At 35.1% G+C, this 13,371-nt stretch overlaps 1 protein-coding gene across 8 annotated transcripts in view; it reads right to left on the minus strand.

Moving 5' to 3' along the window:
* The window catches only part of C9orf72 (C9orf72-SMCR8 complex subunit), a 26,987-nt gene continuing 13,616 nt past the window's right edge, over positions 1–13,371 (minus strand). For all 8 annotated transcript variants that reach the window (XM_019424205.2, XM_019424199.2, XM_019424202.2 and 5 more), the window contains 6 exons: positions 11,309–11,381; positions 9,459–9,575; positions 6,703–6,938; positions 3,222–3,279; positions 2,005–2,114; positions 1–1,882 (listed from right to left, as the gene is read on the minus strand). In XM_019424205.2, the coding sequence (XP_019279750.1) occupies positions 1,696–1,882; positions 2,005–2,114; positions 3,222–3,279; positions 6,703–6,938; positions 9,459–9,575; positions 11,309–11,381 (781 nt within the window). In that variant the 3' untranslated portion in view covers positions 1–1,695. The remainder of the gene's footprint in view (positions 1,883–2,004; positions 2,115–3,221; positions 3,280–6,702; positions 6,939–9,458; positions 9,576–11,308; positions 11,382–13,371) is intronic.

The raw sequence follows: 13,371 nt of genomic DNA on the forward strand, positions 1-13,371 counted from the left end.
TTTCAAAGACAGTTTATTCAAAATTCTCCACCTAGGAGAAAAGATATATAACAATGTTTACACATGCTTTAATAACTTAGTTCACTGTACAACTTGCATTCCATGTAACAGTACAATAAACCAGCAAAAGAAAATAATCAGTCAGCACTCTTTAATAATCAATCACATAAGAAGCACTGAGTAAGGGGTACAATAAGGTGGTATCTGTAAATTCTTTCATGAGTGCACCACAGAGCACCAGTCATCTCATTCGGTTTGTGTCTAAAAATCAAGATGTCTACACTCTTCTTATTAGTGATGTGAAAGGTAATTAGGACCTTTCAGAACATAACATGTTAGTTTTGGTTCCATTTGGTGAGCAATGGCAGAGGGGCTCTGTCACTTTTATCCCTTTCTTATAAATACTTTTCCCTTTTGTGTAACTTCCACAGTTTTAAATAAAAATAATTTTTATGCTTGTATATACTATTATGTCAAAACGGTTCTAGCAAAGAATTATATTAATCAGTTTACAGCTAGCACAATGGTCCAAAGACATTAAGGAAACAAAAGAAATTGACCACTTAGTTCCGCCAAAGTAGCACCTAGTAAAATAGCACATCAATAAAGTTTCTCCTGTTTTCCTCACGTGATGCAGAGGCAAATAGACCTGGCAATAACCTCAAAAGTAAGGGCAGAAATTTGAGAAGGAAAAGGACAAGATATTGTTCTCTGTTCCTGTAAAAGGATCTTACTAGTTAGTATATTCTCCATTGCATTTCATAATCTTGGAGTTACAACTGCCAAATGAGGGTAACACTACGCAGGAGGAAAACAAGATAAAAATGACTGACTAGTGTAATCTGAACTTCTTCCAAGTAATTATATTTTCCAAGAAAAAAAAAGGCACAGGAGGTACACATTTCAATTTGGCTCAAAAATAATAAAAATTAATTTAAATAGTTTGCAATAACTACTAAAACATAAAATCCAATTTCCTCTATTGTCTTTGACAGAGCTCAACACACACACACACACACACACACACACACACACACACACATACCCTGACTGGTTTGCCATAATCCGGACTACACATACTGCGTGATATTTCTACACAGACTGAACCCTAAGGACTGCCCAGTCTACAAAGGAGGATCTAATAATTAATTTGAATTAAACATCTGCTTGATCAATACATTCTTTCTAATACTTAACCTATGTTCCAACTAAGTTCCTTTTGTGGAACTGAAATGATTCAGATGCTCTAATTTTCAGCTGATTATAAAAGTATTACAGTAATCTTACATACCAAGGAATACCAAGAGATGAAAAGTCAACTAGTATTATATCTGTGAAAAGTAACTCAGATTTCACTTTGATACATGTAAACCATGAATTGTAAATTTCAAAAACAGTAGTTGTGGTCAAGTTCATATCTTATTATTGTATCTTTAAAAGATAGCAGGAACATTTACTCTAACTGTAAACATAAGTCTGTATCTCAAGACAGCACACCTAGGAAAAGATGCATCCATTGTAACAATGCACCGGACATCCCTTGACAGACTTGTGACAAGTGTAGTGTAACTAACTTTAACTGCATTGCCAAGTAGGAGTCTGGGACATGACCCAAGGGAATGATGTTTCCTACACCACTGAGCTACTTCAGCAGCAATCATCATGGTGACAAAATATATTTAATAAGTTACACATTTAAAAAGTCATTAGAACATCTCGTTCTTGTACACTAGTATAGAAAGGTCTTCCAAAGATAAATGAGTGGAGGCCTGGTTTAATTTTCTCAGCTAGAGCCATTATTATGTTAAGGTCGCCCTCTGCTGTTAAATCAAGGTCTATCTTCAGGTTCCGAAGAGACTTAAAGGGCTTTTTCCCCTTCTGCCTATAAATAATGAAGAAAAAACCTTTTTACATATAAATACATAAAAATATATAGAAAACGTCCAAAAGGAACAAAACAAAGCACAATGCACAAAGGTTTTTATTCCATATAGCTTTACTTACGTATCATCTTCTATATACTTTATTAGCGTCAAGGCTTTTCTGTGAAGGACGAGTAGAAACTGTGCCAGGAAAGTACTCCTGAGAGATAAACCAGGCTTCAAATGAAAGACCTACAGGAAAATCAAATATTTTAATAAATAATTTGCTCCAAATCTTCTTATACAGCATATTTCTATCACAGTGTTGACAACGTCTGGCAGCTAACACACATTAGAGCAGCTCTCCACAACCATTCCTACTGATGCCCCTAACAGACAGGAAGTACTGAATTTAGAGGTGATCATGTTTTTCTGAAGTTTTCTATTTTATCTTTGAAAATGGACTCTAATTTTGCATTCTACCTCAAATATATATCCCTATTTACTTTATTAAGAACCATGATGTAATGTGCATCCTGATGTGTACTTAACTTTTTCTGCCCACATCTCCAAATAAAATCCAAGCTCTCAGAAGTTGAGCCACGCTTATAGGCTAGGGTTTTGAGGTCTTCTTCTTTCTCTCTACTCTTGGGGTGTTGAGGGTACATGTGTAATGATAGAATGATTTTATTCAGCTTGAGAAGCATGGAATTCATTGCATGATTGTGAATTATCTCTGAACTTTGCAATATGTCACAGACCACACAGATCTGGTTCCAAAATTTTGAGTTAACTTAAGGACCTCATTATTTCAAAGCTACTTCTATGACCCTGTTCCTGGCCTGATCCCCAGAATGATATTATGACACAGCTCTGTTATATTAGGAAATAAGTCCCATGTAATCTATAATTTTCTTAAAATGTTAATTAAGCAGATTATTTTTGAAAAGAATAAGACAATAAAGATGTTATTATTTCAGTAGAAGTATACAAGTTTTAAAGATATTTTGGCCCAATTAAGGCAAATAAAAACCATTCTCCCCTCCCCAAAAGAAAACACCTGGAGTTATATGTTAGTGGTTGGAATTAAAACATTTATTATTTTAACTGGGGAATACTGCATCTTTAATTGTTAATATACAGCCCATGGCCATTAACAATTCAAAAGAAAAATCACGTAGACACTTTGGAAAGACATGAGACACTACGAAAAGATAGTAACTTAATTCTATGATGATATATATATATATAGAGAGAGAGAGAGCGAGAGAGAGCGCATGCGCACAGGCAATGTAGTATATATTAAAAAAGATAATATGTCATACTATTCATTTTGACAATCTTAGGTTTAACATTTACCTGATCCAGGAAGGCTTTTACTAGAGTGTCTCTGTGTAAGACATCTTGAAAAATATTCCTACAAAGAAAACAGTCCAAATGTTGAAATGTCTGTACAACGCTACTTTCCCAAATCCCTCACTCCAGTCAAATTAATTCTTAGAAATGGAATATTACATATAAACATATTTATAAAAATTAGATGTATATATTTGGAGATATAAAATACATATTCATTTTAACGCAAGGATACACTTGTATATTACTGGAGTTTGTCAAGACAGTATGTAATTATTTTTCTCTTAAAGATATAAGCAGTCCCAAGGGCATGTAAGTACCTATCAATCTATTTTTGTACTCTCACCTTATAAAAAAAATTTGAGAGCCTCAGAGAATTAATAAATACCAATTCCTGCCATGTCAAAAAAATAAAAGCAACAAAAATAAACACATATTACTACCATCAAAACCCAAAATAAAATAAAAGGTTAACCTTATAATAACTTGTTAATAAGCTGTTCAGGAAGAAAAAGGTAAAAGGGTGAACACTAAGAAACATTCAAATGGGATTAATGAACATCTTGACCACTGAATTGCATCAACAAACCTATCATCAGGCAAGTAACAAGAACCAATTACTTAGGAAAGTATAAGCTACTTGGTAATGATCGGAGTAAGAAACTAAGACGTTAACTCACACTTGAGATAATGTGCACACTTGAGATAGTGTATATCTAACATACCATAAAGTAAGCAATTTTTAACTGAAAATAGTAGGGATCATCATTGAACTGACAAGACTGGCAAAGAGGTGTGTATGCATAAATAAATAGGAAAGTACCTAAAATTTCCTAGTTAAGGAGATGGGTATACCAAATTACAGAAGAAGGAAATTCAGAAGGAAAAAAAAAAAATCAGCATTTCGTCATTACTGGCTGTCCAACTGGTGTCCAATTTGGTAGTAACAGTACCCCTTTTCTGGCTTTGGAGAGAGAATAAGGCTAAATTATGTAAGTCTAGTGTTCTGAATATACTGTTTCACTGACTGTCTCAGTAATAAGTAAATCAGATGAAGCAAGTGTTAAAAAAGAATATTTCTAGTGACTGATTTTTCACGTAGTGGCAGTGAGTGTAACTATTTTTAAGAGTGTAACTATTTTTAATAGGGGCGCCTGGGTGGCTCAGTCGGTTGAGCATCCAACTTCGGCTCAGGTCATGATCTCACGGTCTGAGTTCAAGACCCGCGTTGGGCTTGTGCTGACAGCTCGGAGCCTGTCTCAAAAAAGTAAATAAACGTTAAAAAAATAAAAATTAAAAAAAAAGAATTAAAATTAAAAATATCTTAAAATTAAATAATATTAAAGAAAACTAAAAAATACAGTATCTGTAACATATAAAAGTTAATACACAATCTAATGGTAGAAAATATCATTTTGGGCCCATTTGATGCTCAGAAAATTTACTTAGAGTTGTAAACAAATTTTAAAAATTCATGACATTATGGTTTTTTATTTTATCACCAACAAAAATAAGACTAGATGGCTAATCAACATCTGTCAAATCAGTGAAGCATTCAAATATAACTGGCTAAAATGAGTAAGAAATGTTAAAAGCATACATACACTTTCTCTAAAAAAATAAAAATAAAAATATAGGTGGTAAATCCATCCTAAAGTTCACTAAATTCCCCAAAAAGGATATCTGAAGTAACAAAAAAAAAACAAACAAACAAACAAAAAAACCCCCAAAAAAACAAAACAGAAAAAATACTAAACACTTTAGTTAAGAAGAAAATGCTTGAAAGCACAGATTAATTTTGAGAATTACTACACATGTACCAAAATTACCAATACTTGAAAACATAGTCATCACCTGGAATTCCGATTTTGACCAATTCATTTTCCTTCTTTTTTCTTTTGAAAGTTTATTTTATTTATTTTGGAAGAGACAGAGTGAATGAGCAGGGCTGGGGCCTGCTGAAGAGAGGCCTGAAGGGAGGGAGAGAGAGAATCCCAAGCAGGCTCTGTGCTGTCAGTGCAGAGCCGGATGCGGGGTTCCATCTCACAAACCGTGAGATCATGACCTGGGTCAAAACCAAAAGTCGGACGCTTGACGGATGGAGTCACCCACGTGCCCCTTGACCAATTCATTTTCTAAACCAATTCTCTTAAAACTTTCTAAGGAACCAACAAGATCAGTGCACGCACAGCTGAGAAAAGATGGGTCCTAATGATGCCATCTTTTAGAGACACGTGAGGCTGGGGATCCCTTGGACATGGGTGCTCCTTTTCTCTGCTTTGGTCACCATCTTCTGTGTGACTACTGGTGCTCCACATGTCCCCTGTCTCAGCTCAAAATCTTTCTTAGAAACACAGGATAGAGTTGCATGCTCCAATTTTACTGCTGCTTTGTACACTCAATACATATATTGAGCACATTATATATGCCAGGTACTTTACACTGATTAAAGAGAACCGTTATACTATACTCCATTTCTTTTCCTGATGTAGAACTTAAGTATTTTCTTGGGGTTTATAATACAAATTTATAATTTTTTCTCCTCTCATTAGGTCCACTTTCAACATTTTATCACTACTTTTCCTCTTTTTTTATTTAGTGATCACACTTTATGGTAAAAAATGAGTAACACAATGTGAAATGCAAATAAAAGAATGCTCTGTAAATGTATTTTTGTAGTTCTACTGTATTTTATATTCACATATCAAGAAAAAAAGACTTAGAATTACTTCTTTAGTTAAGTTAAAATGCCTTCTAATGAGTCTTATACACTAGACTAATAAGCAATGCCAAGGGTTGGGGCTATCTGGTTGGTCACTATTTTTTTTAAATATTTATTTTGAGAGAGAAAGAGAGAGTGTGAGCAGGATGAAGCAGAGAGAGAGAATCCCAAGCAGGCTCTGTGCTGTCAGTGCATAATGCAACAGGGCTCAATCCCATGAACTGTGAGATCATGACCTGAGCCAAAATCAAGAATCGGACGCTTAACTGACTGAGCCACAAAGGTGCCCCCAGTTGGTCACTACCAGCCTTAGCACCTATTACGGTGCCTAGGGCCTCAATATATATTTGTTAAATAAATACTTAAATAGTTACTTAAAAAAATTTTTTTTTGTTTATTTTTGAGAGAGACAGACTATGAGAGGGGGAGGGGCAGAGAGAGAGGGAGGCACAGAATCTGAAGCAGGCTCCAGGCTCGGAGCTGTCAGCACAGATCATGACCTGAGCCGAAGTTGGACGCTTAATCCACTGAGCCACCCAGGTGCCCCTTAAATATTTACTTTTAAGGACTAATCTAATCTCTCTATGCAAAACATAATTACATTAAGAAAAACAGACATTTAAGAAAAAAGGTATGACTAACCAAATTTTTCTTCAAGCATAATTCTCTTAGTAATAGTTCATTCCTTTCAAATACACACTTGATTTTACTCATAAAAGATACAACTGCACAATACTGTTTAACAATAACATTATTACGTACAAATCAGGAGTGAAGCTTTCGTCTGTATAGATGATTGTATCCTGAGCCATGTCTTCTTCTGAAGTGGCTCTCCAGAATGCTGTCAGCTCAGATCTCATGTATCTGCGCTGATTGTAAATATGCTCGTGACATGGTGGCATCTGCTTGACAGTGTTGACATCCACATCTATGTGTGTGGTGGGATAGGGAGCGTACATGACTTGCCGGAACGGGAGCACAAAGCTTCCGGTTGAATCCTGTCATAATGAAAAGAAAATTCATTGTCTTATATGTCAAAAGACACGAAGAATTATTTTTTAACCCGAAAAACTGGCTTTAACAAATCCATCGTATACGAAGTTTTAGTGATGTGTGCACTAATGCACTGGCTGAAACAGTGAACACTAGAAAACAAGTAAGCATCCAAAACGAGAACTGATTAAACAAAAAATGGCTTATTATTTAGCTACTAAAAATGAATTTGCAGAACAACTGAAGCTATCAATTTGTGTTGATACAGAAAGATATTCACAACATATTATGGAAAAAGGAGGTTAAAATATGCAGGGATAGGGACAGGGAACTATGTAAAAGATACATACAGAAGAAAAAAAGACCAGAAAGATAGATGCCAAATATTAATGGTGGTTATACATTGGATTATGAGTATGGGTAACTTTTTATTTTGTTCTTGATTATTCCTAATGTTCTTTTAAATCTCAATGAATATACAATTTTTGTAAGTAAAAAAATGTACTTCTTTCCAAGTATTGTCAGTTGGGTAGTCAACTGCCATGTAACAAATATCTGTGTATGAAACACTGGTATATGTTATGAATACAATATAGAGGCTACTTTCAATTTTTCACTCTTATAATGCTATAATAAACACTTTCACAAGTAAATCTTTCTTCTTATACAACTGCTTCCCTAAGATTTCCAGAAATATAGATAGTAAGCTAAGTCTTTGAACATTTTTATTTTTTATTTTAGAGACCAAGAGAGAGGGAGAGTGCCTGCACACATGCATGCACTTGAGTGGGGGAGGGGGGAGAGGAAGGGGGAGAGAGACAGAGACAGAGACAGAATCTTAAGCAGGATCCATGCTCAGTGTGGAACTGGATGCAGGGCTTAATCCCACAACCCTCAGATCATGATCTGAGCTGAAATCAAGAGTCAGACACTCAACTGACTAAGCCATCCAGGCACCCCAATTTTTGAACATCTTTAAGGCTCTTGACAAAGAATGTTAAAATATTTCTGAAAGGCTTAACAATTTATACTTATATGGAAAACTCTTAACAAATATTTTTCATTAGATTATAGTTTCAAGTTTTCCTCTATGCATCTGGTATAGGTCCCTTTTAGGGATAAAATTACATAACTAAATGAGAGGGTACTAAGAAAATAAAAGTACTAAGTACCTTATCATGCCTTTGATAAAAAGAAGTTCTAATTTTCAGACTTGTAAAATTCAAATTGGAAATAGTTACATCCCTTAAGTAGTTTCTGTATTATTCTGAGCTCAAAGCATGCACACTGTTAAAAATGCAAAAGCTGAATATAATTTTTATTTGCCACAACTTTTAATATGTTTTGTTTCATTTTGCTATGCATAGATCCTCAAGAAAGCATTCGCTATGAGAATCACATAACCATTAGGAAATCTACCTTCTCCCATCTTTTGACTGTAATTGAAACATCAATGATAATTTCAATAAAATGAATAAACTGTCTTCCCTGTAATTATTGAAAACAATTTCTAATTTACATTTATCTGCCTTGCTCCTTGAAAAGCAGATTCAAGCAGTCAGAGAAAGACAAGTACCATATGATTTCACCCGTCTAAGAATTTAAGAAACAAAACAAATGAACAAAAACTATAGAGAACAAACTTATGGTTATTAGAAGGGGATGGGAGGATGGGTAAAACAGGTGATGGGGATTAAGAGTACACCTATCACGATGAACACTGAATGTACAGAATTACTGGAACACTGTATTATACACCTGAAACGAATATAAAGCTGTATGTTAACCATACTGGAATTAAAAAGAAAAAGAAAATAAATAAAAGAAAAATGTAAAATAATTTAAAATTACCTACATGTGAAAATATATATGCATTGTTCAAATCCTATACACAATTTTGAAGACAGGAAGCAGCTTCAAATTTTTTTTCAATAAATGAATACAGTACATAAAAAATGCTAACACAAAAATTCAAATCCTTTTCAGAAAAAAAAGTAACTATTTTAGATGTGCAATCTGATTCAACCACATATATTTTTTTAAATGTTTTATTTATTTTTGAGAGAGAGACAGAGTGCAAGTGGGGAAGGAGCAGAGAGAGAGAGAGACACAGAATCCGAAGCAGACTCCAGGCTCTGAGCTGTCAGCACAGAGCCCGACGCGTGGGGCTCGAATGCAGGAACCACGAGAACAGGACCTGAGCTGAAGTCAGATGCTTATCCGACTGAGCCACCCAGGCACCCCAGATTCAACCGCATATTAAAAAACAAATAATCCTGGAGCCAGACAGGCAGCTATAGGAAACCAAACAGACACACACACAAAAAGATACTCTAAGCTGTTTCACTCATACTAATTATAAATCTGTAAGATATATACTCTGTGCTCAGACTTGTGCATAACAGTCAGCTCCTTGGCATACAAACATGAGATGCACCACATGCTAATATTCACAGTGTATTTATACAGAATGTCAAAAATGATTTTAAAAAATTGCTTTCACATGTGACAAATAGAAACTATACCTTTAGCAGGCCTTGTACAAAGAGCCCTGACTCGTATTTAAATGATGATTCTGCTTCACATAATCTGGAACATTTTCTCTCTGCTGGAGTCAGAAAAAGGCATAATGTTCTCACTATCTGTAAGAGAAAATATTTTAGCATTAAAATAGGAAATTAAAAGGCCACTGGTCTGCTTATGAAAGAAATCTGAAAAGAAACTTCAACCATTACTGTCGATAAAATACATCCTAAGAAAAAAGTTTTCCTTAGTCACCTGGAGTAGTCCATGGGACATAACAGTTGTTGCCTAAAATAGGAATCCTGTGGTCAAGTAAGTTTGGCAAATGGTGGTAAATGTATGGTATCTCAAAACCTTTAGCATTGGAATACATATTGACTTTCCAGGTGTTGATATAATATGCATACTTTATCCAACTCTTTGACCATGGAACTTTTATATTTCAGTAAGAACTAATGACTTAATATAATTATTAATTCTACCTCCACCCAGCAGCAAGTATTTTTCAAATGAAAATAAACAATTTTGGATAAGAAAACTAAATGCAGTTGAATTAGGCAGAATTATGGCTTCAGTTGAACAGTTCGACATATGAAATCTCATTATAATGAATATCAGGAGTGTCCAAATCCTTCAACAGAATGAGAATTAATTCTATCAAATTTGATTTAAAATAAGCAAAACTTTGGTTGGGGTTTAGAAATCTAGGATTCTAACAGGATTTGATCTATAGCTCTATTAGGAAAAGTAAAAAGCCATGTAAGTATGTTGGAATTCAGACTATATTCAGAGTTTTTAGATTAAAGTACTAGCTTTCAATATAGAGTGATGGCATCCCTTTTCTCAAATTAAAAAGATAAAAGAGAAGTGATCATGCCAGAAGAGGATGTGGAATGGAAAAAATGTTTTAAAATACACAGGGCCCCAACCACAGAGCCTCTCTCCTTCCAGAAAGCTACTGGGAAGTCCTTCTGTGACCCTGAAGGCTCTGGGTGACACAGAGGGAAAGTTACCTTCTTGGGGTAACAGATGTAATAATAAATCACTAGACCAGCATAACAACAGAGATGCATTAACCTTTCACAAATGGATGTATGGAAAAATATAATTTTGGTAAATTAAGGGTCATGCAAGCATACAGGGTAGGTAACGTGAGAAAAAAATTACAAATATTATTTGTCAAGGAAATAATTATTGCTAACATATTTCCTATATAAAACATAAAAAGAGAAGTCAGGTTTGCTTAAACTGATAGATATGTGCAATTTCTCTCTTTCTAGTTAACAGTCAGTGAAGTAAAGTACAAAATCCCTTAGTTTAGTGCCTAACGTTTGGAAAAGTAAGTTAACTTCATTAATTCTTTAGTAACTCATAGAGCACTGAAGGAAGTGGTCACAGACGTTACTGAGTAAAACATAATTTCCACTGACCACTGAACAGCGATAGGTCCCTAAAAGAAACAGATTTAGGAGGAAAATAATGTAAGAAATCAAAATGAATAATTAGATAACATTTCTTTGGAATTAGTATCACAAGTACATGGTTATCTTCATACTTATTAAGTGACATCAGAAAATAGAAGATAAATTTTTTAAAAAATACCTTATTTTAATGAAATTCTCAAAACCATTTATACAATACTGAGAACTGTATCATATTTATGAATATTATTAATGAATTATCAAAATGAAACTGATAAATATTTCCTATTTAAGCAGTTTACTTCGACTTACTTCTGCACAGGGTGTCACAGTAATTTTGCTTGACTACAACCTAACTTTTAAATCACAATCCATGATATGTTAGCAGTATTAAGAAGTGAGATTATGTGCTGGATTATAAGATAAATTACCTTATTTACTTTCTCTGCACTGCTACCTACTACGACTGAACAGCCACAGGTCTGCAGGTGTGAGCTAATGGCACTGCAAGGTGGAGAAAAAAGACGAAAAACATTGGCTGTAAAGCAATTCCACAAACTAAACAAAAAAAGGGCATGCGAACTTCAAGTAACAGACTAGCTTTACATGATGAATGACAAACTGTAAGTAAAATGCCACCTTTTATTTCCACGGTACTTTACCTTTTTTCCACAGGCCTTTCACACAGATCCTCCCATTTGAACTTAAAACCCAGTTAGTAAAATATCACCATTTTATAATGAAAGAAACTGAGGTGTTGAGAGGTTAAGTGATTTACTTAAAGTCAAATGGGATTAAAAACAAGGATATGAACGGCTGACAGTGAGTGGAAGGGGGACTAAAGTCCTTCTGATTCATACTATGTAAAGCTTCCGGGTTCAAAACACTCACACCTCTGAGTTTCCATCATGAACCTAAAGGAAAAGACTACGGACATAAAAGCAAATACTTTATCCTGTCACTTCTCATCAAAAACAAAATAAAACTTCACGATAATCTGCAATCATAAAGAATCACTGAGGTAGAAGATGAGATTCTAAGTGCAGAGAGCGCACTTAGGAGAGGGATAAATGTTGGCTGATATTACTGTCATTAACAGTCATTAACATTTTCATTAGAAGAGACAGAAGTAGAAAATGTTAGCCATTAGCTCTTGCGTGCTTATACGTTCCGGGTGCTGTTTTAAGGGCTTGGTATGATTTATCTCACTCAATTCTTACAACAATCCTATTAAGTAGGTACTACTATTATTCCCATTTTACAGATGAGGAGATGGGGGCACAGAGGCTTCAGGTATCTTGCCCCAGTTTACACACAGCAATAACCCAGGAAGTCTGGTTTTAGAGCCCACACTCTTAAGTACTAAAATCTACTATAAGATGGAAAGGATAAGTAAAAATAACAAATAATTTTCTTTTCCAGGCCTAAATAACTTAAATGCATCCACAATGCAATTCAATTTGTAAGGGTTCTGTGATACTGTGATTTTAAGAAATACGTATTTGTTTTTTATCCACATTTCCTGGCTCACAGCTCCCATAACACTTAGAATTTCCTAAGTGCAGGAAAAGATAAAGATGCCTTTTGTTATGTTAATGGAGCGACTTTTGGAAAACATCTAAGGATGGGGGCTGATTGCCAATGGAGCCAACCACTAAAGATTAGAACTTTCAGTCCCTCCCGCTGACTTCTGGGTAGGGGAGAGGGGATGGAAGTTATCACCAACGGCCAATGATTTGATCAACCATGCCTATGTAACGAAGCCTCCATGAAAACCCAAAAGGAAGGGATTTGGAGAGCTTCTGGGTTGGTGAACACGTGGAGATCTGGGGAAAGATGTGTGCTCAGAGATGCTATGGAAGCTCTTCACCCTTTCCCCAAACCTTATCCTATGCATCTCTTCCATATAGATGTTCATCTGTATGTTAGATTCTATCCTTTACAATAAACCAGTAATCCAGTAAATAAAATGTTTCTCTGAGTTCTGTGAGCTGCTCCAGTAAATTAATGGAACACAAGGAGAGAGTCATAGGATTTATAGCCAGTTGGTGAGAAGAACAGGTAACATCCTGGACTTGTCACTGATGTCTGAAGTCCACGGATGGGTGGTTGGGATCTCTAATATCTAGCCAGTCAGAAGCACAGGTGAAAACTTGGGCTTGTGACTAGTGTCTGGAGGGTAGGTGGGACACAGTCTTGTGGGATTGAACCCTTAATCTGGGGAATCTGACATTATCTCTAGGCAGAAAGTGCCAGAAATGAATTAAATCGTAGGACCCACTTGGTATCTAAAGCATTGTTTGTTGGTGTGAGGAACCCCACCAACATTAGAAATGGGTCTAAGAACCCCTTTTGTTCTTAGTTTCAGATTTAATGAGAAGTAAAACAAGAAACCAGAACCAACAAGATTTTCTGTCTGGGCACTATGGAAACTCGGCTTCTTTCAGTATTAAAAAGAGTAACATCAAATATATCACAGACATGTAACAAATGA

Source organism: Panthera pardus, unplaced genomic scaffold (assembly GCF_024362965.1).
Source record: "Panthera pardus isolate Hobbes unplaced genomic scaffold, ASM2436296v1 HiC_scaffold_20, whole genome shotgun sequence".
NCBI classification, from domain to species: Eukaryota; Metazoa; Chordata; class Mammalia; order Carnivora; family Felidae; genus Panthera; species Panthera pardus.